We start from the raw sequence: 27,832 nt of genomic DNA on the forward strand, positions 1-27,832 counted from the left end.
GGTCTTACCCTATAGGCCGCGAGACCACCAGCTCCACCTGGGGCTCTGGCTTTGACTCTAGAATTATATTGTAAACTTCTTTAAATGTGGCTCCTTGTAAAAGTCTCCCGTTCCACTCTAGCACCTGGTCACCTGCAAGACAGACCAGAAAAACACGACATGCATGAATAAAACATTTGGAAGGCTGTGTACGGTAGAATAGGCCTCTGGAGTAAAACAATGCTTTTTTTTGGCAATAACTTTTAAACCGTTGGAATGGCTGTTTATTTCTCTTTTAAACGGTGCCCCATTTGTAAGGCACATGCAATTGTGGGAAGCGTAACACAGCTGAGTATAGTGGCCCATGAAATGTTTGCCAAATGTTCTGTGCCGATGCCAAACAGCTTATGGCTGCTGTCGGGCAGAAAGCTCTTATTTCAATTTTACAAATGTTGTGGGGTTTTAAGTAAATGAATGATCATACTACAGCATCACACAAAAGCTTCAAAAGTAGCAGATCCACAAGTAACAGTTTCGGAAGCGGTTTCCAGCCGACAGAGAAGATATTCTGCTTGTTCAGCTGTGCTGCTCATCCCAAAAACGCATGTTCCTTATGTTCCTTTCTACCCAGGTAGAATTAGGTATAGGTAGAATTAAACTTCAGGGTGACCGTGCCCTTAGGACATCATCTACAGCAGTGGTTCTCAACCACCCTGATGAGCACTAAGAGTTGAGGCATTACATTTTGTATAACACGGTTGGTTCTATTGTGAGCATGTAGATCGGCTATTTTCACAATCTCTGCCTCTAATATCTGACAATTTGGCTAATGTTTAATTTGTCATTTTAGAGATGTTAAAAAGTCCTTAAATTGACGCTTTAGAAATCTGCAGATACCCTCTATACACTTAAACTTTATGATGGTTTGTTCACTGTTTCACATTAAGTTAATAATAATCTGGGGACCCCCCAAAATAATTTGGGGACCCCGCTGGGGGTCCCGACCCACAGGTTGAGAACCACTGATCTACAGTACCAAACCTTTTGTTTGATCTTTTTTGCATCAGATATAAAACAAAAAAAAGTAAAATTCTGCCATGAATTAAGGGAAATGCAATACTCTGCAATAAAATGCAACACACTGTGCCGCAAAACCCAATGTGAAAGCACAGATTTTGTGGACTGTAAGCATTATGGTGTTTTGAAAACAGAATAATGTAGTGTGTACCTGGTCTGAGGTGTCCAACAGTATCCGCTAGACTGCCTTTCCTCACTTTGGTGATGAAAGCACAAAGTCTACCAGATTCTGTCATCTTGCCACCCACCACCTGTGAAAGACACGCAGAGAGAATCAGTTGAAATGTCACAAATACTGCATGAATTCATTTTAACGTGATGCTCTTGAGGTGACACTTCTTGGCAAAACAGCATCAGTTATTTTAGCTATTTTTGCACACAACCATCGTACAACAAAGAGTAATACAAGGTTAAGTAGTTAATCAGACTAATCAATTTAGTTAGAATTTGTCATGTCGATTTTATATACAGTATAAGAAATAAAACACACGCGCGCACGAACGCACGCACGCACACACACACACACACCACACACAACACACAAACATGTGTTACAGTAAGAAACCAGTCAGATTGAATGAGTGGAAGTACCGAGACTAGGAGGGGACGATGATTTACATTTATATACAGAATACATTTTTACTGCTTCTCAAATATTAACCTTCATGGGCGAGATCAAGTCAGTTATTGGTTCTAAATGTCAGTTTAGTTACATTTTCGGTTAATTGCCCAGCCTTCAATATGGATATAACGTATTTTGAACATGATGCTCTTAAGGTGACCCTTCTTGACGAAACCTTTTTTTTTTTTTATTCTTCGTCTTCTGCAAATAAAGCACAGCACACGTCCGTATTTTCCCCTGTTGATGTCATAGCTTTGCCTTGTGCCTGCGAGGAATGTTTCCTCAGTAAGCATTACGTGGGAAGGCTCAGCAGACAAAGAACAGTTCCTTTCAAAACACAAATGTCCATGGCCATGCTTTCTCCCCTGGGGCTGAGTGTGCACTGGTATTACGCTCTGTGTAACTATAAGTACATTTACTCAACTTCTGTACTTACTGTAACCACTTAAACCCCATATGGGTGCGCGGGGTCCCCCAGGGCTCTATTTTAGTGAATGTTCTGTTTTCTGTTATTGTGGGGGAAAGCTTTCGCTGAAAATAGCTCACAAACGCGCCACAGGGAGGCTGGGGTTTAAGTGGTTAAGTACAATTTAAAGGTACTTTTACTTTGATTGAGTATTTCAGTTTTTCTTTAGTTATACTTCTACTCCACTGCACACTGCATTTCAAAAATAGTCAATCTACAAACTCACAATGGGCCACGATGTGACACGTTGTGAGCTTGTATGCCGTCTAAATATACAAATAAAGTAAATCACACTCTTCTGTAGGAGTGTCTCTCAATGACTGTCTGTGACCTGTGTGTGATTATTAATCACCCTAACCAGACAATTCCAGATATGAACATGATTATGTGGTATCATGACGCCATTGACACGCCATAAATATAACCGACCGTTTAGGGCTTAATGTATGTTGTGTAATAATCTAAAGTCACTAGCAAGTCAAAGTTTTCAAATAAGTGTAGTCAGGAAAAAAATAGTACATTATTTACCTGAGTAGAAACATAAAGTATAACAAATGTACATAATCGAGTAAAGTAAAAGTACCTCCCAAATGTACTTGTAAGTACAGAGTAAAACGTCTCTTTCGGGCGGAAAACGCATATGTAAAAAACTGTTACTTTTCAAAAACAGCAAAAGTAGCAGATCAACGAGCTCAAAACGAGCTTGTAGATCTGATACTTTTGTGTGATGCTGTATCATGATCAAGCAGAGTTAATTTACAAAAAAATAAAAATAATAACAGTTAAAATATGGAGATAAGGGGTTTCTGCCCGACAGCAAGGAAAAGTACTTAGTTAGGGCTGTCTCTCAGTGGTTCTATAACAGGCCCGTGGGCCACAGCTGTACTGTACAGTAACAACTCCACTATACTCTACTCCACTCTGCCTACACGGAACAGCAGCATACAAATAGAAATGACTCTTAATGGCAGCTGAATGCCAACAAACAAAAGGAGCTTAGAGGGATGGTCTGCTAAATTAAATGGTTTTATGTAACATCATACACACAGGGCCCTGGTAGAGACACTGAGTAGGAGAGAGACACAGGCAGACAGACAGCTGAGGTGAGAGCTAGAGAGAGAGACAGGGAGAGAGAGGGAGGGAGGGGGGGAGAGAGAGGAAGGGAGAGGGAGGGAGGGGGGAGAGCTATGAGGTTTCCACCCAACAGAGGTGATTACTCAAGTACTGTGCTTGACTACAATTATGAAGTACAGAACTTAGTATTTCCATTTTCTGATCAAGCTGCCTCACGCTACAGAAACAGGAGCTAGGCTCCCCCCTATGGGCCTCATGGCTCGGCAAGGTTCACTTACAATTGCGCGATAGCTTTAGTTACTTTTTACACATATTTATACAGTATCGATGCAAAACATACTTTAACCACTTAATCCCCATATTATATAGGTTGTCTATAAGACACGCGGTGTGAGCTTGAACGCCGAGCTCATGCGGCGTCGCCGCATTCCTTAACACGTTATGAGCGAAGTATGCCTATGAATCGGGCTAGAGAGAGAGAGAGAGAGAGAGAGAGAGAGAGAGAGAGAGAGAGAGAGAGAGAGAGAGACAGAGAGACAGAGAGAGAGACATGGAGCGTGTACAGAGCAGCAGTGAGTGATGGGTTGGCTGGGTGTTTTGCTAGCTTGTTTGGCCGCTTGCTGCTGAGGAGACAGAAACACACAGAGGCACTGAGCACTGAGCAGACACAAACATGTCCACTTCACCAAGCTCATTCAATCACTAATGATTTTTCCTCTTGCATCTTGCCCGCTTCTCCTTTCTCCTCCTATCCTGATGAAACCCTCATCCGTGCACGCTCCTGTGAACTCTGGCCGCTCAGCTCTTTCTTTTTTTAACCAGCTCTGCACCACACATGTGCACATTGTTCCAATGAACGTGTTATTAGCAGTGGTGGACAGTAAAGCCTAATTGATGCTCCGTCGCATTGCACAGTGGTGAAGGACAAATGTGTGCCTGCAAGCTCAAAAAACGCTTCGCAAAAAGAAAAACTATTGAGAATATATATATTATAAATATCTGTTTGTGTATTATAAAAACATCTATCAGGAGATCACAAGAGGAGGTACATTTTCCCATCTTTTTTTGAACATGTAGTACATGTATTTGTTGATGACATGTATTATTGTGTAAAGTTCCCAGGACTGTTTTTGTGTTATCCTTTTAGCCTTAATGACTAATAAAGTATTCAATAAAAAAAAACAACAACAACAGTGAGCGCGGCCCACACCAGTTGAGAATGGCCTGTTCTACCAGTGATTAGTCTGTGTTGATAGAGCCGCTGAATGTAGATCGTTAAAAACGGTTCAACACAAGCGCGCCTACACAATTACAGCACTAAGTATCAAACACTGCTCATTAATATTAATCTGGAAGCTAATTAAGTCCCCTAATGAATATTAATATTGCGCTACACAGTGATGTAATCAATAATTGGAAGCCAAAAGGACAAAGCAGCCCAGATGAGTGAGCTAAAGAGACAGGGCCACAATATGGGAGAATCCAATGCTTTCACAGTGTACAGTACATACAGTACATGTGAGAGCAGATGGACTGTCCAAGACATAGACTAGAACAAGGGTCTTCAGCTCACAACGCCTCGCGCTGCGAGGTGTTGTGAGCTTGTCGATCGGCTATTTTGGGAAAAAAGTTTGGTGTAGAGGTGAAAAGGGGCAGACCAAGTACAGAGTGAAATGTCAAGTTTATATTGACGGTTCAAGTGGTTAAATATCTGAAAACAATTGACATGAATCCAAAATACACTGATGATTGTGCTGTCAAACGATATGGAAAACTATATGGAATCTATGAAAAGGTTGTGGGGGTCCCTGCTTTGTCTCTCTCAACTAAGGGGTCCTTGGCCTTAAAACATTGAAGACCCCTGGTCTGGAGAGGGCACTTTTTACAGACGGATAAAAGGCCAGGGGCTCAAGCCCCCTTTGGTGTATATGTGTGCACGTGCCTGTGGAGGAATGATCTCACCTTCAGTCCCAGCAGAGCTCCTGAGTCTCGAGGCACACTTCCATCCTTCATCCTCTTGTTGAGCAAGATGCGCCCTATGAGGCGATCCCCGTCTTTGGACGGCTGCCATGTCACCGGGTGCTACAAACAACGACACACCTTCCGTTTTACAGCTTGTATCCAACTGGACATTTATTTATCACTTTAAAAAAGACACACAAAACAAAACAAAAAAAGACAGAGGATTGTCCGTAGTGTAGGGGTGGGGTGGGGTGGAGGGGTGGTGCAGGGGAAGAGGGAGGGGGTTCAGTCCATTCACTTGATTGAGAAAGAGAGCTTCACACAAGCTCTTCGTCGGACAAAGTGTGATGCAGCAAAAGCTAAGGTATGGCAACATGACTGGTGTCGCGCGTGTGCAAGACAACAGTCATGTTGCCATACCTTAGCAACAGGCATGCTGAATTTATTTTAAGAAGTACAATTTATAATTTTCCCATGTAGTCATGATGCCTCTGGTGTGATGTTTCACGCTGCACTTTTATTCTACCTATGAGGGCGGATTCTTTGCCAATGCATTTCAATAGGAATGGAGTGTTTCTTTGCTGTAACCACTGCATTCCCAGTGAAATGCAGAAAGGCAGAATCCACCCTTAGAATAAAAGTGCGGTTGCCCTTAGTTAGATTTAAGAGTCTTGTGTCACTCTTTCACAGTGATCAGTGATTTAATTTGGATGCCCAGTGCATACCGAATAATGCCTTATAACGGTGGTTACCCAGGGGTCCTTGGGACCATCGCACTTCAGAGCTCCATTTTTATTTACTAACTTTTTTTTGGAGAGGAGTGGTGCTCAACAATCTCTCATTTGGTCTGACAAACCTGGTGGTCATTCATGTCCTAATAAGGCATTCCTTGGTATTCACTGAGTATCACAAAAAAACTGATCACCGAAAGAAATGTCTCAATAGGCAAAGTTCGGGTCATAATTCACCACCTTGGCAGGACTCAAAAATAGCCGTTGTTGTTAAAGTATTATGTTCATCTCCAGAGCTTGTGTGGACCTGCCGTCAGTAATGATGGTAGAATGGGTTGCATGCAGAAGCAGTCCATGCACAGTGAAGCAGGCAGCACCCCAGCTCCCCCTAGCTCTGGTCCATAGCGCCAGCCACAACTCGCTGACCAAGGGACCATGTGTTTCCTCATTGACCAGGTTTTTCATGTCTACGCTGAAGTAAAAAATATATACTGTATAATAATTATGTCGAAGCAAAGGCAGTTTTATGGTGCCGTAAGATTATTTCTAAGGTGGGATGCCTATCAGAACCCCACCTCTGCCAAAGAGTAAAATATGACCACCAGACAGGTCAACTTTTATTATAACGGCACCTACAGATCCAGTCAATAGTACTTTCTTTCTATTGGCCAAAAAGTGGCTTTTAACAAAAGGTGGGGTTTGGGTGGCTTTGATAACCTTAAAACCGCCTTTGCATCTGGCCAATAAGTTAGTCCCTGGCATAGCGTTAGAGCTGTGGTTCTCAAACCGGGGTCCAGGGAGCCCTCAACGTTCCTTGAGGAGGTTCTAAAAGGACCCTTAACTGGTCTGTAGCCCTGAGAGTGTAGAAGTGGAACCTTTGTGCGCTCTCAGAGCTTGAGAAGTTTGAGAAGCACTGGAACCAACTCACTAACGCTATGGGCCAGAGCTAAGCAACCCCCCTACCCAACAGTCCTTCTCCACCCGGGGGTTTCAGGGTACAGAATGCATGCCTCACTCCACCTCGCTCCACTGCCGCACACAAACACACAGAACAACCACTGCCAAAGGGTGGGAGTAGCGGAGTAAAGCAACAAAACAAAAAACATTCAGATATATTTCCAAAAAAACAATTGAGGCGTAGCCACATAAACGTAGGAGCTATATGAGGAGGATCGAAAGGGGAGAGAAAACGGGCGGCACAGAATTCAAGGCAATGAGACACAAATTAGGATGAGACCTCAGACGTGACAGTGAAAGGGAAAAAAGAAAAACAGATCGTCTGTGCAAAAAAGAAGTGTGTTTTTTTTAATACTGTATTTAATTCAGGTTTTGTAACTGGAGTGAAGTGGAGAACTTTGTGCGTGCGTGCGCGCGTGCGCGCGTGCGTGTCTGTGTGTGTGTGCGAGCGTGCGTGGGTGTGGGTGTTCTGTTAGAGTGGGTGGTGCATGGTGTGGAACGGGGGAAGCAGAACAATGCCCAAACGCATGCTCCGTCATGCGACGGTGTCGCGTGGCTGATGTAGCCGATATACAAGCTCACGGCGAGCCGCGCTAGTAGGGATGGGACAATGTGAAAATGACACATCAAGATTAAAACGTTGAAATTAATGATATCGCAAAATAAACTTAAGGTGCTACTTTTGATAACCACTTGAACCCCCTATTCTACAAGCTCACAACGCGTTGGCGAATCGATTTGTTAAGAGTGAAATAAGAGTACCAAATGCGCCGTCCATTTAGGCCTGACCTAAGTTTTCAGAAAAAAGTCAAATTATTATTCAAAAATTACAAAAACTAATATGTTGCTACATACTGTACATGTACTGTACTACACTAAAATGTGTTCCCAGCCTGAATGGGTTAAGTGGTACTGATTTTGCAGCTAAAAAAAGGCTAATTCATCCTGGTGTATAACAGAGGATAATCTCACGATAAAGCGTTTTTTTTTTTTTTTTTGTATCACGATAGACGATAATAACGATGATCGCCCCATTCCTAGTTAGGTATATGAGCTTGTGTTATGGGCTATAGTAAGCAACACGGGGGACACTGTCGCACAGCGAAGTATGAACCAGGCTTTAGAGGGGTGTGACGGGCCGGCCTGTGCAGAGAGAGGAGGTCCTCTAAAACGCACCGCTACACATTACAGAGCAAGACAAGGTACGGAGAGAGGACTAGCATGCAACCACGGGAGCGGGAGGGGGGGGGGGGGGGACCCACGTTTCTGTGTGTGCCATGACAAACATAGGGGGGGTGGGGTGGGGGTGGGGGGGGGGTTGAGTGCTCTCCTGTAAAAATACTGGATTTAATAATGCTTTGGAAGAGCAAAACAACAAGTAGCAAGCAAAGAGACTCACCCCGCCCCCCAAAAAGTAACCGAAAATAAAATAATCTCAAAAAAACAAAAAGAAAACATCTCACCTATTTTACAATTAAGAGACAGAGAGAGCAAACAGTATAATGGATAGGTCATAAATAATAAATAAAAAAAAAATCAAAACAAATGAAAACAATGCAAGCTAGATTTGGTCTCAGTACCTTCTCACTATGGCTATGCTCCTCGTTTAGGGTAGTGCTACTGCACGTATCAACTCCCGAGTCTTTAACCTGCGGTTCGCACCATGCCAAGTCCTCTTCGAATGAGTGTCCCCCAAAGCGCACCATTTTCTTTTGCCTCTCAGATAAGGTGTGTGTCGGCTCGGACATAAATGCCTGCTCAATAGTTTGTCTTTTTCCCCTTTGACTGTCCCCTACAGGTGGTGGGAATAAAAAACAAGAAAGGAAACAGAAAAAACAACATGCAAAAAAGGTGTAAATAAAACAAAAGGAAAAAACATGGAATGACTCAAAAAGACTCTGAGAGATAGATAGGGAGTCGGGGGAGGGGGGGGGGGGTCTAGAGAGGGGGGAGAGGGGGAGCCGAGGAGGGAGGGGGGTGGCGGGGCTCCGCATGTCTCACCAAAGACATTGGGGAGGCCTCGCTGCTATGCCAAGACGCATGGTCCCACCAATGGCCATCCAAATCTCCTGCGGGATAAAGGGGGGAGTGGGCAAACATAACGCATACACCAGAGAACACAGCAAACAGGGACTCGTGAGGACGCGCCAGCGCAGCCAGCGCAGCCAGCGCCCGCCGTCCGTTTATTCACTTGGGTTTCTCAACGTCTGGTCCTTGGACCAAGAGTAGGGCTGTCACGATTAGGACATTTTACGTGACGATTAATTGTCACTCAAATAATTGCGATTAACGATTTAATTTTGTTTTTTTCGTCGTTGACAATTACATTTCTGTTTGGCTTGTAGAATTTGAAGTTGCACATAGCAGATATGACACACAACCTAAATATACAAAGAAATTACTGACATATTTAACAACTTTACACTTTAAAAAGAACATTGATAGTGGAAATAGCCGATCTACAAGCTCACAACGCGTCGCATCGCGGCGCGTTGTGAGCTTGTAGATCTGCTATTTCCACTATTTTTTTAATAAATGAACATATATAAACATGTGTCAACATGTAAACGATTATGTCGATTATCACAAAATAATCGCGATTATGTCAAATAATTACGATTAGACAATTATGTAATAATTGTGACAGCCCTAACCAAGAGGGGTCCCCTTTAGCCTTATTTGTACTCCGCCGCGCGACGACAACCGACCTACAAGCTCACAATGCGTCGCAGAAGCCATTCATTGTGAGGTTGTTCTCGGCTATTCTCTGCCATTCTCGCAAGAGACGCCCTTGTGTGGCGGAGCACGAATAAGGTTTTCGGGTCTGTGCCTCTGAGAACGTACGAAACCACCGGTGGTGACCTCGCCAGACGGGACGTTAAGAAAGTCGTGCCATTATTCCCACGGTGGCCCTTTTGCTCTTTCGTCGCATACCGTACCAGTCGGGGTGGGCTTAAATATGGCACAAAGACCAAGATGGCCACCGTGGGATAAGTATGGTCAATTGACAGAGATTGACAGCAAAGACATTAACACTCCCACAGACACACAAACACACACACACACACACACACACACACACACACACACACACACACACACACACACACACACACACACACACACACATGTGCGCGCGCACACACTTAAAAAACAAGAAAAACATATTTATTATTTGTATTCAAATCAATTATTTGAACAATGGATTAGGTGGATGAAGTGTTTCCTATCCTGTATCTTGCACTAGTATCTACCACAGTCAGAGGGGGAGGGAAGAGAACAAGGCTCACACATCCATTATTCACCCAAACCTCTTCCACCAGAGCAGCCATTCACTCCCAACCTGTGGACCATGAAGATACCGCAAGGGTGCGCCCAAATCATGCATAATAATATATTTATTCATAATTATAACAAATATATATTATATATATCTCACTATATCTTTTTTTCTTCTTCTGTAAAACCCTGAAAAAATGAGTTTTCATTGCGATTACCGGATACTGTAAATAATAAATAGGAACTTAAAGGGGCATGAAACCCCAGGCTGATTTTGTCGTTTGTTTTCCAGTTTCCGAAAGCAACACAGCTGCACCAAACACATGAATAATGAGCGTGTTACAGTAGGTTGTTCATAGGTGTGTCCAGTAGCCACGGGCATGCCAATATTCAAGCATTATGGACAGTATTGTCGACACACTGCTGTGTTACCCCCCGGCTCCACCGAGCGCGTCGAGCGTCGCGTCAACGTCAACGCTGGGAACGCTCCCGTTCTAATCAATGAAGGGTGCTCCACTGCCGCCGTCAACGTCGGCGTCGGACGCTCAAATTCGCCCAGGTTCATTTTTTGACGCCGTCCGATGCCGGCACGACGCCGTCATTTTGGTGGAGCCCTAGCCTTACTTGCATCGCTGTGTGTGTACTATAAGGTCAGTGTTAAGCCTGTATCATAGTCGGGTCCGCGGTGGAAGGATTTACACCGCGGTGTAGTCTTTTCGAGTCTTTTGAGTCATGAAACTACAACGTTACATCATTCCTCGCGGTGGAGAGCTTTCCACCGTGAGTCCCAACACATCTCTCTGTTTTTACTATCAGACAGACAGGCTCTACACCCCGTTCACTGATTGGTCAATCTAGACTAGTCAGTCACGGTGAATAGGTCTCCACCGTGGCGTACTATGATGGCCTGCACTTATTTTCTGACTTGAGGTGGAAAGCTTTCCACCTCAAATTTGCGGTGGAAAGCTCTTCACCGTACACTCTGATACGCGCTTTATGCAGCCTGCTGTAGTTTTTTAACCTGTGGTGGAAAACATACAGTGCACTACCGGTACGTTAGCTCCATTGATCCAAGCAGGAACTCTGTTGATTGATTGATCGTTATAATAAACCCATTTGACCACTTAATGCGGCAGTCGAACGGCTGACGTGTTAAGCGGTCAGATGGGTGGGCCACAAAGTCTTTCCATATTTTTGAAAGAGTTATAGAGGCACTGTTGATGTTCATTTTTTTTAAATCTGAACTCCACACATGTTAAAGGGGAAGACCACCCATTTTCAATATTGAACTATGTCATTAATATACCTTAGAGGAGTTGTGTGGAAATAGAAAATAAGTTCCCCCCCTTCTGTGTTGCCTAGAACTGGAGGATTGATTTTGGGCTTTGTATTGTAAAGTACAACTTGATGACATCACACCGTTGTACTTTACAATACAAACCCCAAAATCAATCCTCCAGTTCTAGGCAACACAGAAGAGGGGGAACTTCTCTAAGGTATATTAATGACATAGTTCAATATTGAAAATGGGTGGTCTTCCCCTTTAAGCCTGACTTAATTAGTTGCGAGTGTTTCACACAGATCTACAAGCTCAGCACGTGTCACACCATCGTGAGCTACAGATTTTTTTCTTTTCTTTTCTTCTCGAGAGTTTCAAGTGGGCCCTGACCCAGAAAAGGTTTGGAACCGCTGCCTTGGTGCTTTCACTTTGGGTTTTTTCCAGAAAACAAGAGCATTAAGCACTTGGCCCTTCTTGTCGGGGCTGTAACTTCAAATGGGTCTTCATGCTAACTAAGTTAGCATGCCGCTATCTATCTTATCCAGGCTGGATCTTGCAGGATGAGGAAGCACACATCTCTAATACGTTTAGTTCAGCGCTGCATCAACCTTAACTGACCTCCATCTAAAGTGCACCGGCCGGCTGGGGGGGGGGGGATTTTTAAAGATGGGGTTCATGATTACAACTTCTGTGTAGACTACGACAGTGGTGGTACTCAGATTTCTTTTTTGTTCTGGTGTCAAAACGTACTTACAGTCAGCGATGGAAGAATTAGGCTACTCAGATTTTGTGCTCAAGTAAATGCGGCACTTTACATGTAGTAAATCTCTGCAAGTACAATCACAATCGTACTTGTTTATCTCTGCAGGTAACTCTAGATAAAAAAGTGCATTCATTGCCTTAAATGTAAAGCAGGGGGTACGGGACCCCTAGGGGGTCCTCAGAGTTAGAGTAGGGGTCATCCAAATCTTTGTGTGATAGAAACCTTTATTTTTCTACTTTTTTATATTAACCACTTGAACCCTAGCGTCCATATTCGGAGAACTTTAGCCAAAAATAGCAGATCTATAAGCCTGCTTGTAGATTGGCTATTTTCGGCAAAGACTTTTGGTGTAGAGGGGAAAATGATCAGACTAAGTACAGAATGAAAGGTCAAGTTTATTAAGTATTGACAGTTCAAGTGGTTAAATATCTGAAAACACAAATTGACGTGGATCCAAAATACACTGACGATGGTGCTGTCAAACGATTAAACTATATGGAATCTACGAAAAGGTTGTGGGGGTCCCTGCTTCATCTCTCTCTCAACCAAGGGGTCCTTGGCCTGAAAACGACGAAGACCCCTGATGTAAAGTATAAAGCAAAGGGTGGAGTGGAGTCACGTTAGTGTGCTGGGTTATGTAAGTGTCCTCCTAACAAAGCAAACACCACTACATTATTGATGCTGCATGGGGCTTTCCAGGATCGCTATTAGTAGCCAGGAGGAAAAGACAGAGTGTAGGGCTACTCAACTTAACATTTTGCTCAATACAGCATGTGTCCTTAAAGGTCCTTCACCCCCAAAATGACTTTTTTTCTATTGATTAATCATGCCATGGAGACTTGAGTTCAATAATATTTTTTGAATTCATCGCATTCCTAAGACAATTTACCCCCATTGATTCTGGATGGGGACCCAAATGCATGGCCCCAGATGGGGACCCAAATGGGGGTAAATTTACTATAATAATTTTGTTGTCTTAAGGAATGCGACAAACACAAAAATATGTCATTGAACTCAAGACTCCATGGCGTGACTATAGAAAAAAGTCATTTTGGGGGTGAACTACTCCTTTAAAGCTTTGGAGGTCCTTGACATGAAGAACACTACTGGTTTAACCAATAGTTAAAGGAATCAATCAAAAGTGGGAAAAACTGTTTTTTCACTGTAATTGTTGTGGATTCTTTTAAAATATGTATGTTTGGTCAGCTGAGCAGCACCCATGGCCAAGAAAGCAACACAGAGGAAGCACACCTTCTCCAGCTTTAGATACATATACTACTTGGTTTAACCCATTTAGGCCTAGAATTATTGAACGCTTTAACCAGTGAAAAATAGCAGATATACAAGCTCACAGCGCGGCACCGAGTGCCGCGCTGCAAGCTTGTAGATCTGCTATTTTTGAAAAAGTCGTGAAAATGTGTGCAAATCTTTGAATATATGTATTTTCAAAGTGAACGTTTGTAACTCAAATTTTGCTTCTGGGGGGTCCCTGGAACTAAATATTTTGAGATGGGGGTCGGTGGCCAAATAAATATCATTTTGGGGGTCCTTCACATGAAAAGGTTTGAGAACCACTGACATAGTAGTCTCTCAAGAACAGACTAACTGAGCACCATTTAAGTGAAATGGACCTTTTCTTTGACGATGGCTGGCCAGATTGCTGACATAGAAACATAGGTTTTTCACAATGTCTTAGAAGGATTCAAAAGACACTTAACAATGCAAGTTTCATTAGTTTAATACATAATCAAGGCTACTGCGTTGTGTTGCGTTGCAAGGTGGCCGCTGAAAATCCCACTGAGCCCTTTATTTGGGCTGGGGAGAGTACTTGTACTGTACATGTGCCGTGTCAAAGTACGTTTAATTATGTAATCGAGAGAGTGCACAGAGAGGATACGGACTCTTAAGCCCAGATTTGGGGCTGGGATATTTAGGAGAGTATTAATGCGATCAATAAAATCATTACATAATTCACTCAGGCCTCTGATCTGCTCTCCAAAACACATTAATAGATATAATGACAGATCACTTAGTTTTGGCAGTACATTGAATCTTAACTAGATTACATTTAGCATAAGTGCTGAGGCAGCAACACGCAGGCCCTCGTCATGCCGTCGGTAGGTTATGCGGAGGTTTGTGACCATTTTAACTCAGGAACAGGGACGTGCTGGCCATTGGGAAAAGCGGAACAACTCCCGAACGGCCGGTTCATTCCCGGCCGGTCCAGACCGGCAATTAGGAAAAAATGTAAAATAAAATGTCGGCCTTCGTTCCATTTTGGGGGCTGGGCGGCCAACAAAGTAAATCGTCACTGTCGGGCAGAAACCTCGTATCTCCAAGTTTCAAATTTATACATTTTTTCGCAAAGTAAAGCCCTGCTTCATCATATAAGGCCGTTGCACAAAAGTAGTGAAAACAGCAGATCTACAAGCACTTGCTTGTAGATCGGCTGTTTTCACTAGTTTAAATCATTTTTAAAATGATGAATACAAAACAAACGGTTTTGGACGTACAAGGTTTCCACCCGACAACGACGAAATATAACTCATGTACAGTAATTGGCCCACTGGCTTGTCACTTGTCATGATCTGAAATGGCAAATCTTTGAGTAGCAGCAGCACTATAGAGAGAGATCTCTCTCTATAGCACGCAATGAGGGCCTCTCCAACTCTTTTTCCCGGGCTGAATCAGGGCCCAGCATGTCCCTGCTCAGGAATAAGGGTCAGGTTCTCTGTGGCTGTGGTCTCTGGTAAATGTCTGGAAATCCCTCCGCGCACAAACACACACGCACAAACACACACACACACACACACACACAAACACACACGCACGCGCGCAGACACGTCATGCTGTAGGTAGGTTATGCGGATGTTTGTGACTGTTCTACTTTAGCTCGGAAATGAGGGTCAGGTTCCCAGTGACTGTGGTATCTGGTCACTGTCAACAAATTAGTTTAACGTTAACGAACCTTGCCCAACCCACAGACACACGTGCGCATGTGCGTGCGTACGGGCGCAAGCATGCACACCGCACGCGTGCGCATGGGCACAAATGCACACGCAGACACACGTCTCTAAAAAAAAAAGCTGGCCTGATGAAGGAAAACCTCCATATCGTCACTGTCGGGCAGAAACCTCGTATCACCAAGTTTCAAATTTGTATGCAAAGCAATCTTTTTGCAAAGCAAAGCCCTGCTTCATCATACAAGGCCGTCGCACAAAAGTAGTGAAAACAGCAGATCTACAAGCACACAACGCCTCGCACCTTGTAGATCGGCTGTTTTCACTAGTTTAACTCATTTTTAAAATGATAAATACAAAAAAAACGGTTTTGGACATACAAGGTTTCCACCCGACAACGACGATATGTGAGCTGCATACCCATGCACTCTGCCATTAGCTGCTCTACAGCCACAGCATTTTTCCCTTACTGGCTACGAAGGAGAAGGAGCCAGAGCAGAGAGAAGATCAATTGTAATTGCATGTGAGCTGAGTGAATCAGAGGAGAGAGAGAGAGAGAGCGAGAGAGAGAGAGAGAGACAGAGACAGAGACAGAGACAGAGAGGGATAGAAGGAGAGGGATGACAAAAAGAGGAGCAGAATGCATCTTTGGGGCCATATGTGTCCAGTCAGCTCCTTGGGGTTTGTGCACTCAGCTTGACTGGGCCAGGAAATGGCTTGTGTGGTGTCAGGATAAGCAGCGATGGTGTCATGCTCTCTGACCTCAGAAAGCCCTGAGGTGTTGCCATGAACCAAAAGCACAGGGAAGAGGGGAGGGGAGGGGAGGGGAGGGGAGGGGAGGGGAGGGGAGGGGAGGGGAGGGGAGGGGAGGAAAGGAGAGGAGAGGAGCAGGGACGCGACGGGTCACGGGACAGGCAGAGAATGTTAAAGAAGCCGGGGCTGAAATTTCTAAAAGGGCCTTTTGGTGGAAACATTGAAAATAGCAGACCTACAAGCTCACAACGCGTCACAGAGCGACGCGTTGGGAGCTTGTAGGTCAGCTATTTTCGGTGCTTGCTACCACACTGAATAAGCATAATCAAGTCAATACTGGAGATGTGGCGTAACGTGCATGGATTTCTACACAGAGAGGGCAATTCTTTCAACATAAGACGCTGCATTCAAGTTCGGGAGAGTTTGGACAAGACACTTCTCTTGAACGCTGCCTTCAGGTATGGCATGGAAAGGGGGGCATTTGCATTTCTTTCACCATAGTAAAAACTGCATTCACGGTCTGGAGAGGGTGCTTTTTACAGACAGATAAAAGGGCAGGGGCTCGAGAGCCCCCTTTGATGTCTACGTGTGCACGTGCCTGGAGAGGAGAGGAGAGGAGAGGAGAGGAGAGGAGAGGAGAGGAGAGGAGAGGAGAGGAGAGGAGAGGAGAGGAGAGGAGACAGGAGGGGAGGAGAGGAGAGGAGAGGAGAGGAGAGGAGAGGAGAGGAGAGGAGAGGAGAGGAGAGGAGAGGAGAGGAGAGGAGAGGAGAGGAGACAGGAGGGGAGGAGAGGAGAGGAGAGGAGAGGAGAGGAGAGGAGAGGAGAGGAGAGGAGAGGAGAGGAGAGGAGAGGAGAGGAGAGGAGAGGAGACAGGAGGGGAGGAGCGAGGGCGTGCCAGCTGTAATGGTTCTGGCTCATGCCCGTGAGCGAGGGCCCAAGACTGATTTAGTGCCCCGTCGCTCTCCCTCTGTTTCCCCCTTTATTGATTCCCTGACATGCAGCCTCATAATAGTGCCGAGCGGACAGAAAAAGGAAAGGAAAGGGGGAACAGAAGGAGATGGGCATTGTGTGACGACGGACCAAGTTACATTCTCATTAATAAAGCCCTCTATTATACGGCGCTTATAAAAAACTGAACCGAGATGTGCTCTTTTCTTTACACCAAATCTCCTACACGGAGAATAACCGATCTACAAGCTCACAACAGAATACGGGTGCTAGGGTTGGGGCTGTTTAATGGTATTCAGGATCAGACCTTTGCACGCACAGCAGATTAGTGTTATTGTTCTGATTGCTGAAGGCTGACCTTTTCATCAACGCTCTAACAATAAACCCGCTAACACTGCTGATTAGAGCAAAAAGTGCAAAAATACCCCAGTATAGTTAAAGTATAATTATATAATATTTTAACAAAGACTATTATCTTCCATAGGCCATTATAGTCTAAAATACTGAATGAAATGATTCTCTTTCTCTTATACCTGTACATACACTTAAACCCCATATACGCGTATAAACTTGGTCCACTCCTTTTCCCCCCCTCTACTCAAATCTCACCAAACATAGCCCATCTAGAGGCTCACAACGTGCCATGTTGCCATGCGCTTTTTGACAAATATTTTGCTGCCACTTTTGTTTACCTAGCATTAAGACATCACTTCGCTAATGTTTCTAAAAGATCATACTACACACCTGCATATGACGCTAATGTTTCTAAAAGAACATGTAATATGACACTAACTCCCCCCCCCCCCCCCTGTCAGGTGATAAGGAGCGGCCTGCTCACTCCTCAAGCATTGAAGGAAGCATGAGCTCAGTTCAGGGCTCTGCCCAGGTTGGCAGAGGGAGAGTAGCGCCCAGGATTACACAGCTATAGGGCAATTTGCACTGGGTGAAAAATAGGCAACAAATTCGTGGACACCTGCAAAACGGTGACGTGACAAAGAAAACTGACTCTGATTCAAATGTTTGTCTATTATTTGTTTTTGCCATTACAAAATGCCCCCTCGAATGGGAGACTCTAGGTTTTTAATGTCTAATGTTTTCTGTTGTTGTTTTTGTTGTTGTTGCTACATCTGCAGAGGCTGAACTTCACCCCATATGTCTCACATTTCCCGACCCCTCCTCCTCCCAGCATGGCGGTGCCACGACTATGTTTAAAACATACACAATGTTTCACCCCCTGTCTCCTCCCCCACGACCCCTCGATCCCCCCCCCCCCCCCCCCCCTCCGAATTGTAGTAAAAACAGCGTCAATAATTAATGATCCAATTAATAGTTTACACTGCTTTTTATTGACCTGTCAAAGTGATGGAGAGCCTAGCTGGCGGTGAACTCCACACTAGCTCTGCCTGGTTGCTGGTTGCTGCCGCCTCCCTTCGCCCTGAATCAGCACTTTGTTGGAGGAGGCCTGGGGCGTCACACCAAATTCTGGGCCCTGGGTACAAGGATTCACTGTGGGCCCCTCATGAATGTTAACTATTGAAAAATAGCAGATATACAAGCTCACAGCTGCGAGCTTGTATATCTGCTATTTTTGAAAAATCGTGAAAATGTGTGCAAGAAACCTATGTTTCCATGTCAGTGATGCTCAAACTTTTTCATGTGAAGGACCCCCAAAATTATATGTATTTAGCCACGGACCCCCATCTCAAAATATTTAGTTCCAGGGACCCCCAGAAGCAGTTAGAAATGTTCGCTTAAAAAATACATATATTCAAAGATATTCACACATTTTCACGACTTTTCAAAAATAGCAGATCTACAAGCTCGCAGCGCGGCACTCGGTGCCGCGCTGTGAGCTTGTATATCTGCTATTTTTCAATAGATAAAGTTATTAGGGCCCCTCCACCGTGGGCCCCAGTAATTCAGTCCCACTTTCCTACCCCTCGTGACGCCCCTGGGAGGAGGCCTGGGAGGGCAGGCGGAGCGGCGTGGAGCGGAGCGGAGCAGCCAGCGCCGGCCGTGCAAAACACTGCTGATGCTCACAAATTTATGGCCGTGATGAGTTTCCTGCTCCGCTGAAAAACCACCAGTGGTGGAAGAGAAGTACTCTAGATCAGTGGTTCTCAACAGGGGGTCCGGGACCCCTAGGGGGTCCTCAGAGTTACTACAAGGGGGCCGCCAAATCTTTGTGTGATAGGATCATGTTTTTTGGAGCCGTGTGCAGAGCACATGGGCTCCCTCTGAGTGGCAATGTGTGTCCTGTCTCACCAGAGTCTGTGTCCAGTCGAGCATGAACAGGATCTGCCCATGCGCAATTCTTTGGATGGGATTTATGTCACTTTGAAGTGAGCCGATTTTTTGGATGGGATTTATGTCACTTTGAAGTGAGCCGATTTTTTGGATGGGATTTATGTCACTTTGAAGTGAGCCGATTTTTTGGATGGGATTTATGTCACTTTGAAGTGAGCCGATTTTTTGGATGGGATTTATGTCACTTTGAAGTGAGCCGAATCTCTGGGATCCGTTCTTTTCAAAGAGCCGTTCAAAAGTTATTTATTTTGTAAATACTTTGTAGATTTTGATTATAATTACAAATCACTTCAATCAAAAACATAGACCTGGAACTGCTCAAATTCACGGCTCCACTTCGAACCGAGGTTTGATTTTTACATTAACAATGTGAACCCTAACATCCCTATTCTGAGTGGAACATTAGCCAAAAAATAGCCGATCTACAAACATAGCCGATCTACAAAAATAGCCGATCTACAAACCTCTTTGCCGAGCTTACAACGCCTTGTGCTGCGAGGCGTTGTAGATCAGCTATTTTTGGCAAAGAGGTTTGTAGAGGGAAAAGAAGAGCTAAAGTATTTGACTGTCAAACAAGTCTAAGCTGTCTAAGAAATGTTATACAATATGTAGGGGTCCCTGCTTCATCTCTCTCTCAGCTAAGGGGTCCTTGGCCTGAAAACTTTGAAGACCCCTGCTCTAGATTCTCTTTACTGAGCCACTTCAAACCCCGGCATCCGTGTTGTGGGGAAGGATTTCACAGGAAAATACCGTAGCCAGTATTCTCTGCGTAGAATACTGTAATAGTTAATGTACCAAAGTAAAATCACTCAAAGTTTGCCCCCCAAAAAATTTTTAAAAATGTTTTTACTTAAGTGCAGTACAATTTATGGCCGTGATGAGTTTTTTTTCCCTGCTCTGTGAAAAAGCAGCACAGCCAACGTCTCAGCGGTGGGATCAGGGCCTGGCGGTTGGTGGCGTGTCACTGTTAATAATAACACCCCGGAACAAGACGGGCTCGGTACCGTAAACGCCAGGCATGTGCACACATAGACATCAAAGGGGGCTTGAGCCCCTGCCCTTTTATCCACCTATAAAAAGTGCCCTCTCCAGACCACAAATGCAGTTTTTACTATGGTGAAAGAAATGCAAATGCCCCTCTTTCCATGCCATACCTGAAGGCAGCATTCAAGACAATTGCCTTGTCCAAACTCTCCTGAACTTGAATGCCGCATCTTATGTTGAAAGAATTGTCCTCTCTGTGTAGAAATCTATTGTATGTCATATATGCCATATTTCACTTGATTGCTCTGAAATTGAGAGTAAGGGGGGAGACTTTTACACTATAGAATAATCCGGCGACAAAATAGGTGATCTACAAGCTCACAACAACAATGTTTTTGGTGAAGAGATTTGGTGTAGATGGAAAAAAATAAAAGTGGTCAAATACAGTTGTAACTGCAAGGTGTTTTCTTCACTGAGAATAGTTAATAATTGAAGTGGTTAAGCTGTTTGGACTATCATGGTCACATTAGGTTGAGTGCTGCTGGCTTCTGGTGTTTTTACGCTGGCCAACCGAATGGCAGCTGCGAGGCAAAGAGGGTGTAATCACTGTTGTCAGCCTGTAGGCTACAGAGGGGCCACAGAGGACACAGCCCTGTCTGGGGACATCCCATAATGTTTCATATCACATGGCATAACTGTGTACAGTAAGTGGTTTTAGCACTACCCGTAGACAGCTGCATGAAATGATAGCATAGCAGAGAGAGAGAGGGGGGGGGGGGATAGAGAGAGAGTGACCTTGCAACTTTAGTCACAACATAAAGATATACGATCAGGAGCGTTTAAAAGTGAAATGGCTCACTTTAACCCTGGCATCCCAATGTCATCATAGGACCTACAATGACCCTATAATATAGGTGAACATAGAAATGTGACTTGGACAAACAAACAAACTAGTAAGACGCCTCAGGATGACATGCGACCTGGTCGCGCGAATACTTTGCCATCTGACCAGTGATGTATATCAGACCAGTTATGGTCCGATATGGAGATCCATGTACCAGGGCATTAACGACTTGTGATTTTTGCAAGTCGACCTGACTCAGTAACTAGACCAGGTCAACCTGGTTGTGCCAGACCCCCTGTCTGTCATCATCATTTATGACATCATGCCTTTTGTAGGCATGTCATCATCATGTCATCATCATATATACCCTTTATATAGAAAAGGGACAGACCGACATTTGCTTATGTAGGCCTACCCATTTCATGGGTCTGGCAAAAAGTTGAGTTGAAGTCGACTTTATCGGTTGATGACGTCATCACATCACACACGACCCCCCCCCCAATTATTTTGGAGGGTCCCCAGATGATTAACTTAATGTGAAACATTGTTTTCTCACTCAACTGTAAACAAACCAACATAAAGTTGCGAGGCGTTGTGAGCATGTAGATCGGCTATTTCACAATAGAAAGTTTTAGGCCCCTGTTTTAGGCGCACACAACACGGTGCACAACCGATTATAAATCAGGCACTACTTCCTTCCTTCCTTCCACAGCCCACTCACTTTACTATTCAGTAATAAAGTGATTTAAAGGAGCGCTCTAATGAGGTCCTTCCTATTAAAGGCACACACCAATAAAATAAAAGGTATGTTTGTTAATGACGGCCCATTCAGCAGAATGTTTTCCTTTTATCCATTAAAAGACAAAGCCACTGTACTGTACGGCAGTGGTTCTCAACCTTTTCAGACCACGACCCCCAAAATAATAATAATATTTTAACTGGGGACACCCCATCCTGATTAGCACTAAGAGTGGAGGCATTACATTTTGTATAACATGGTTCTATTGTGAAAATAGCAGATCTACATTTCTCACCCGACAACGACAATATATTAATTTCAATCCACAAATGAAATCATCAAAATCTAACCAGCAGACTGACTGACTTACATTCAAATCACTTGGAATCCAGTAACACCTATAACATGAGCGTGTCCTTGATGCAGTAGTCGTGTCAGTAATTATAGTATTGCGGCACAAATGTAGGGCGACCCAGACAGTCCTCACTACTCATCCTCCCAATGCAGAAACTACACACAATCCACACCATTCATTTATCCATTTTTAAGAGCGTGAACAAAGCCAAGGTCCATTTTAATCCTTTTCTACAAAACAAATCGTATTGCAGAGTGACGCGCGCACACGCACACACACACACACACACACACGCACACGCACACGCACACGCACCAAACACACACACACACACACACACACACACACACACACACACACACACACACACACACACACACACACACACACACACACACACACACACACAAGCATGCATCTGATTGCTCATGAGAGCTGAAGTGTCCTCCTCAAATGCCGGTCGATGCTGGAAATGAATTGACATAATTGTACATGTAGACAGATAATAGTTACCAACAAATGTACACAAACAAACAGTATAAACACACATAAACACACGCAGCAACAGCAGCACACAGGGAAATATGCAGGGCCAACAAGAAGATATATTTGTTATTTATATCCAAATGATCAGCTGCCATGTTTCACAAAATACAATAATTAACTGATTTATTACAACATTATCGTCACTGTCGGGTGGAAACCTCATATCTCCAGAACTGTTACGTTTCAGGAAATGTAAAATGATCACTGTTTATAGATACAAGTTCTTTTTAATACTTTTCATTGGTTAAGATATTTATAAAACTCACAGACCCACTTTGACTTTAAACAATTTTCAAAAGTAGAAGAAATAGCACCTCTACAAAGTCACAATACGTCACACAAGTGCTGTGAGCTTGTAGATTGGCTATTTTTGCTACTTTTGTGCGACACAAGATCAACACTACTGATTCCCGACCGCTCCAAGAGATGGGTCAAATGCGGAGAACAAATCTCGCATACAGCATGTATGTGACAAATACTGTAGTATTAATTACTGTAGTAGGAAATACTGTAGTAGGACTGTCAAATAAGAAAAACTATATGGAGATAGAAGGTTTCTGACCGACAGAGGCGATATCTAATCTGGCAAGAAGACTGGCTTCATAAACAAATAGTGAGGCATTGTTCTATGTGTAATACAGTAACCATAACTAAAACCTGGACATTTCAATAATTTGAGCAAGCCGTACAGCGTACACAGTAAAATCCTCAATGTTCATTTAATTTAAGTAACTTTGTGAGTGTACAAATGAATAAGTAAATAAATGGACTGGTAAGACTCAACACCGAGTCAATGATCACTGAGGGTTTGACTGTGTAGATCAGTGGTTCTCAAAGTGGATTCCAGGGACTCTGTGGGTTCCTTTAGGCCGGGGGTTCTAAATGGACCGTTACAAGTCTGTAACTCTGACAGTGTACAAATGGAACCAAATGAACCCTGATGGGTCCATTTGGTTCCATTTGTACACTGTCAGAGTTAAGGGGAGATCTTGCAGTTTGAAAGTTTGAGAAACACTGGTGTAGTCAAGCACGTCGTCTGCATAAAGGTACGTCATAGAATGAAACAGTGAGCATGGTAGTGTACGGCGCCCCCCTACCTTTCTCACTGACTGACTCACTCTCTATCTCCACGTCCTCGCAGCTGGTGTACTCGGGCGTGGTGGCCAGCTCCTCCTCCGAGCTGCTCAGGGACACCTGGCGCATCTTCCCGCCCTTCTTGGTCTTGTGGGGCTTGGGCGGCGGCGGCCGCACCGACTCCGACTGGTCCGAGCTGAGCGAGTCGTTGCGCAGCATGCTCTCCATCTTCTCCCGCTTGGTCTTGCGCACGGCCGAGCTGGGGTCCAGGTGGTGCTGCTGGCCCATGCGGGGGTCCCCTCCTCCTCCTCCTCTCCGCGGGTCCCCGGATCGCTCGTCCAGCACGGGGCTCCGGTGCGGCGTCGGCGGGCTGTGGTTCGACGTCCTGTGGCCCCCGGGGCCTCCTCCTCCTCCTCCCATGGGCCCGGGGGACGAGCGGTCCACGGAGTACGAGCGCTGGCCCGCCATGGGCGGCCGGCGCTCGGTGAGATGCTGCCGCGACAGCCGCACGGGCGCCGGCTCGTCCTGCTCCGTGTACGCCAGGGAGACGTCGCTGTGGCGCCGCTCGTGCCGCATGCGGCCCACCTCGGCGTGCATCCGCATCTGCTCCTCGTACGGCTGCGGCTTGACCGGGTAGCGGGCCAGGTTGGGGTCGCTGCGGTAGCGCGTCTGGTACTCCTCCTGGCGCTGCCGCTGCAGGTCGTACTCGCTGGGCTCTAGCTCCTGGTCCAGGGGGTACTCCTGGGAGTGCCAGCGCCCGGGGCCCATCCCCCGCCGGTCCCGGTAGCCCGGCCCCCGCGCCGCGTCCCCGTACATGTGGGGGCCACCGCGCGAGTGCCGCCGCGGGTCCCCGTCCCCGTAGTCGGACGGTGATCTGGGCATGCCACCGTCCGCCGGGGCATACTCCCTTTGGTCGTACGCTTGGTTGGGATCCCTGGACGCTGACGGGCTCCGTTTCCTGTCAATCAGAGAAAACAGCGGTCATTCACCACATCAACACCGGCCTCCTCCCTTGTTGTGCGCATAATGCCATTGTAGCCGTACATTTTCAAAAGAACAAAATGTTCTATGTTTTCATTTACAACAAGGCTCTTCAACAGGGGGTCCGGGACCCCTAGGGGGTCCTCAGAGTTACTACAGGGGGTCCTCCAAATCTTTGTGTGGTAGAAACCTTTTTTTGCCTTTTTTATATCAACCACTTGAACCCTAACGTCCATATTCTGAGAACTTTAGCCAAACATAGCCGATCTACAAGCTCACAACGCCTCGCAGCGCCAGGCGTTGTGAGCTTGTAGATCGGCTATTTTCGGCAAAGAGGTTTGGTGTAGAGGGGAAAAAGAGCAGACTAAGTACAGAGTAAAAGGTCAAGTTTATTAGGTAATGACGGCTCAAGTGTTTAAATATGTGAAAACACACATCGACATGAATCCAAAATACAATCAAGTCAAACAATGCAACGATATGGAATCTAAGAAAAGGTTGTGGGGGTCCAGCTTCATCTCTCTCTCAACTAAGGGGTCCTTGGCCTGAAAATGTTGAAGACCCCTAATTTACAATGTGTGTGTGTGTGTGTGTGTGTGTGTGTGTGTGTGTGTGTGTGTGTGTGTGTGTGTGTGTGTGTGTGTGTGTGAGATGAATGTCTGTTTAAATGTGTATGTTCATGTGTGTGGCTGTGTGTTGACACTGTGTAATTCTATTTGAGAGAATGTGCGTGTGTGTGCGTGCGTGTGTACAGGCGGGCGTGCGGGCTTGCATGTGCGTCTACTTGTGTGTAGGTGGAGGTAAGGTATCAGTTCATATTATGTCTCTCTGCTAAAGTCTTCGGTCAGTAGCGTGTAGCTCTGCCCTGTGTGGGTCTGGCACCAAACAGACTGTGGAGTTCTATAACTACACTTTAGATGAAGGTGTGCACATAAGAGTGACATAGCCTTAGCCTAATGAATATTGCTGTCTGTTCCACTCTGCTAGTCTAAACCCCAGCAAAACAACACTGCTGCCAAGTAGTGCCGTTAAGTTTGATAAGTAGGCCTGCTACAGTATGTCATAACAGAGACGTCCCATACAAGGTCAACAACAGCATTGAAAATGCTACAATTTACCAAAAGACACATACTTTTATGACAGAAGTCGTCATAAACATTCATTAAACATAATAATAAACAATATTTATATTGTGTATATATATATATATATACTGGTATATTGTAAACCACCAATATATCGTTGCTGTCAGACAGAAACCTCTTATCTCCATGTTCTAACTTTTTGTGTTTTCGTAACTTAACGCCCCATTTGATCACACTACAGCGAACAGCGTCACACAGAAGCATCAAAGATAGCAGATCTACAAGCTCGAAACGCGGCACAAGACATGAGGTTTCCACCCGACAGAGAAGATATTATGCAGTCCCTAGACTGGTTTTATATAATTATATAAACAACAGAAATGGTCTACGAAAGAAAAGAAAGAGAAAAATATAAATCCTAGAAGATAATGCGAGTCCAACTTATTTTTGCAGGATCTAGAAAAGTTATTTTGCAGTCAGAGATGGAATGCAAGCACTCACACAAAATGACCTTCAGAGTTCAGACACTTTTATTGCGCTGGCATGGGCAGCATAGCATACAGAGCTATGTGCGCGCTTCGGCACAAAGCCTTGCTTCGCGTTGCGCTGAGAAATGCCTAAAGTACATCGCTCTGTATGCAGCCCATGCCAAGCAAATAAAAGCGAAGGACATTTCCATGGACGCTGGTATTCCCTCAGACTATAAAATATCAGTCCTACCATTCAACGTTTCGAATTCTTAAAGTCCCTGCGAAGGAAATTCAAGGATTTGTTACAAAACGCATTATAAACGTGTATTTACCATTAAACATAAACAAACTGCTTCACAGTGGTGCACACAACAACCTTGGTGTGACTAAGACATTCGCTAGAAATGCTCTGCTTCTGTCTGATGGGTGGGATTAGCGTCACAACTGTGTGAATGTCAGGAGAACAAATCAGAATCAGAAGTACCCTGACAACAACAAAAAAAACACTAAATGATCAATTTATTTATTTTTTTCTTTGTAGAGGGGATGTAATAGAACCCCCCAAAACGAGTAAAAAGTGACATTTTACACCATAAAACCGTTCAAAACGGTCCCCAGAATTGTAATAAAGTAGGTGGGGGAAGACATTATAATCCTGCCTGTGGTCGGCTTGAGCCAGCCAATCACACGGTGTGTGGAGCCCACACCTTGTGATTGGTCGGGTTGAGCCGGCCAATCACACGGTGTGTGGAGCCCACACCTTGGCTAGCAGCAGTGATTAATGAAGCTGCTGGAAATATATGGAAGGTTGTCATGTACAAAATGAAAGGGACGCTTCACAGAGCCACACGCACGCACGCACGCATGCACACACGCACGCACGCACGCACACACACACACACACGCACGCACGCACACACACACACTAGGACATTCACGAATAGTGATTTTTAGTATTCGAATTATTCTACCTCAAAGTATTCAAATAGCCGAATATTCGACAGGACTGGCCAAATGTCAAATATTAAGTACAAGAGGCGAACATTGTGAAAATAGCCGATCTACATGCTCACAACGCCTCGCGTTGCGAGGCGTTGTGAGCATGTAGATCTGCTATTTTCACAATATTTATATGCGGAATCGAGTCACATTAAATGTAATACCTACAATTCTATATGTTTTTTAAAGAGAAAACAATAAAAAAAAATAAGCGAATATTCGATTTCGGTGAACAACGTCGAATAGTGACTTTGATATTCGAATATTCGAATATTTGGTGAATGCCCTAACACACACACACACACGCGCACGCGCACGCGCACGCACGCGCGCACACACACACACACACACACACACACACACACACACACACACACAGATTGTAGATCTGCTACTTTGATACTTTTGTGTGATGCTGTAGTATGATCAAATAGGGCTTTAATTTAAGAAAAAACTACAAAGTAAAAATATGGAGATAAGAGGTTTCTGCCCGACAACAACGATTTATGCACACCGCTGCATAAAAGTAAAATATTGCGCTTACTGTTTGTCGTTAATCGTTTCGGTGAGATATGACAAAAGTAAATCTAAAACAAAA

General features: G+C 44.7%; 1 protein-coding gene across 8 annotated transcripts in view; it reads right to left on the minus strand.

Annotated features, from left to right (window-relative positions):
- The window catches only part of rims2a (regulating synaptic membrane exocytosis 2a), a 272,468-nt gene that overhangs the window by 115,248 nt on the left and 129,388 nt on the right, over window positions 1-27,832 (minus strand). For 5 of the 8 annotated variants that reach the window (XM_080750629.1, XM_080750627.1, XM_080750630.1 and 2 more), the window contains exons 7-11: window positions 23,723-24,657; window positions 8,449-8,660; window positions 5,181-5,300; window positions 1,208-1,307; window positions 9-132 (exon numbers count right to left, since the gene is read on the minus strand). In XM_080750629.1, coding sequence (XP_080606755.1) covers window positions 9-132; window positions 1,208-1,307; window positions 5,181-5,300; window positions 8,449-8,660; window positions 23,723-24,657 — 1,491 coding nt within the window. Of the gene's footprint in view, window positions 1-8; window positions 133-1,207; window positions 1,308-5,180; window positions 5,301-8,448; window positions 8,661-8,869; window positions 8,938-18,201; window positions 18,266-23,722; window positions 24,658-27,832 lie in introns of those variants that run through there. The other 3 variants (XM_080750632.1, XM_080750631.1, XM_080750633.1) reach the window with 2 other exon arrangements.

Source organism: Nannobrachium achirus (genome assembly GCF_963921795.1).
Source record: "Nannobrachium achirus genome assembly, chromosome: 2".
NCBI classification, from domain to species: Eukaryota; Metazoa; Chordata; class Actinopteri; order Myctophiformes; family Myctophidae; genus Nannobrachium; species Nannobrachium achirus.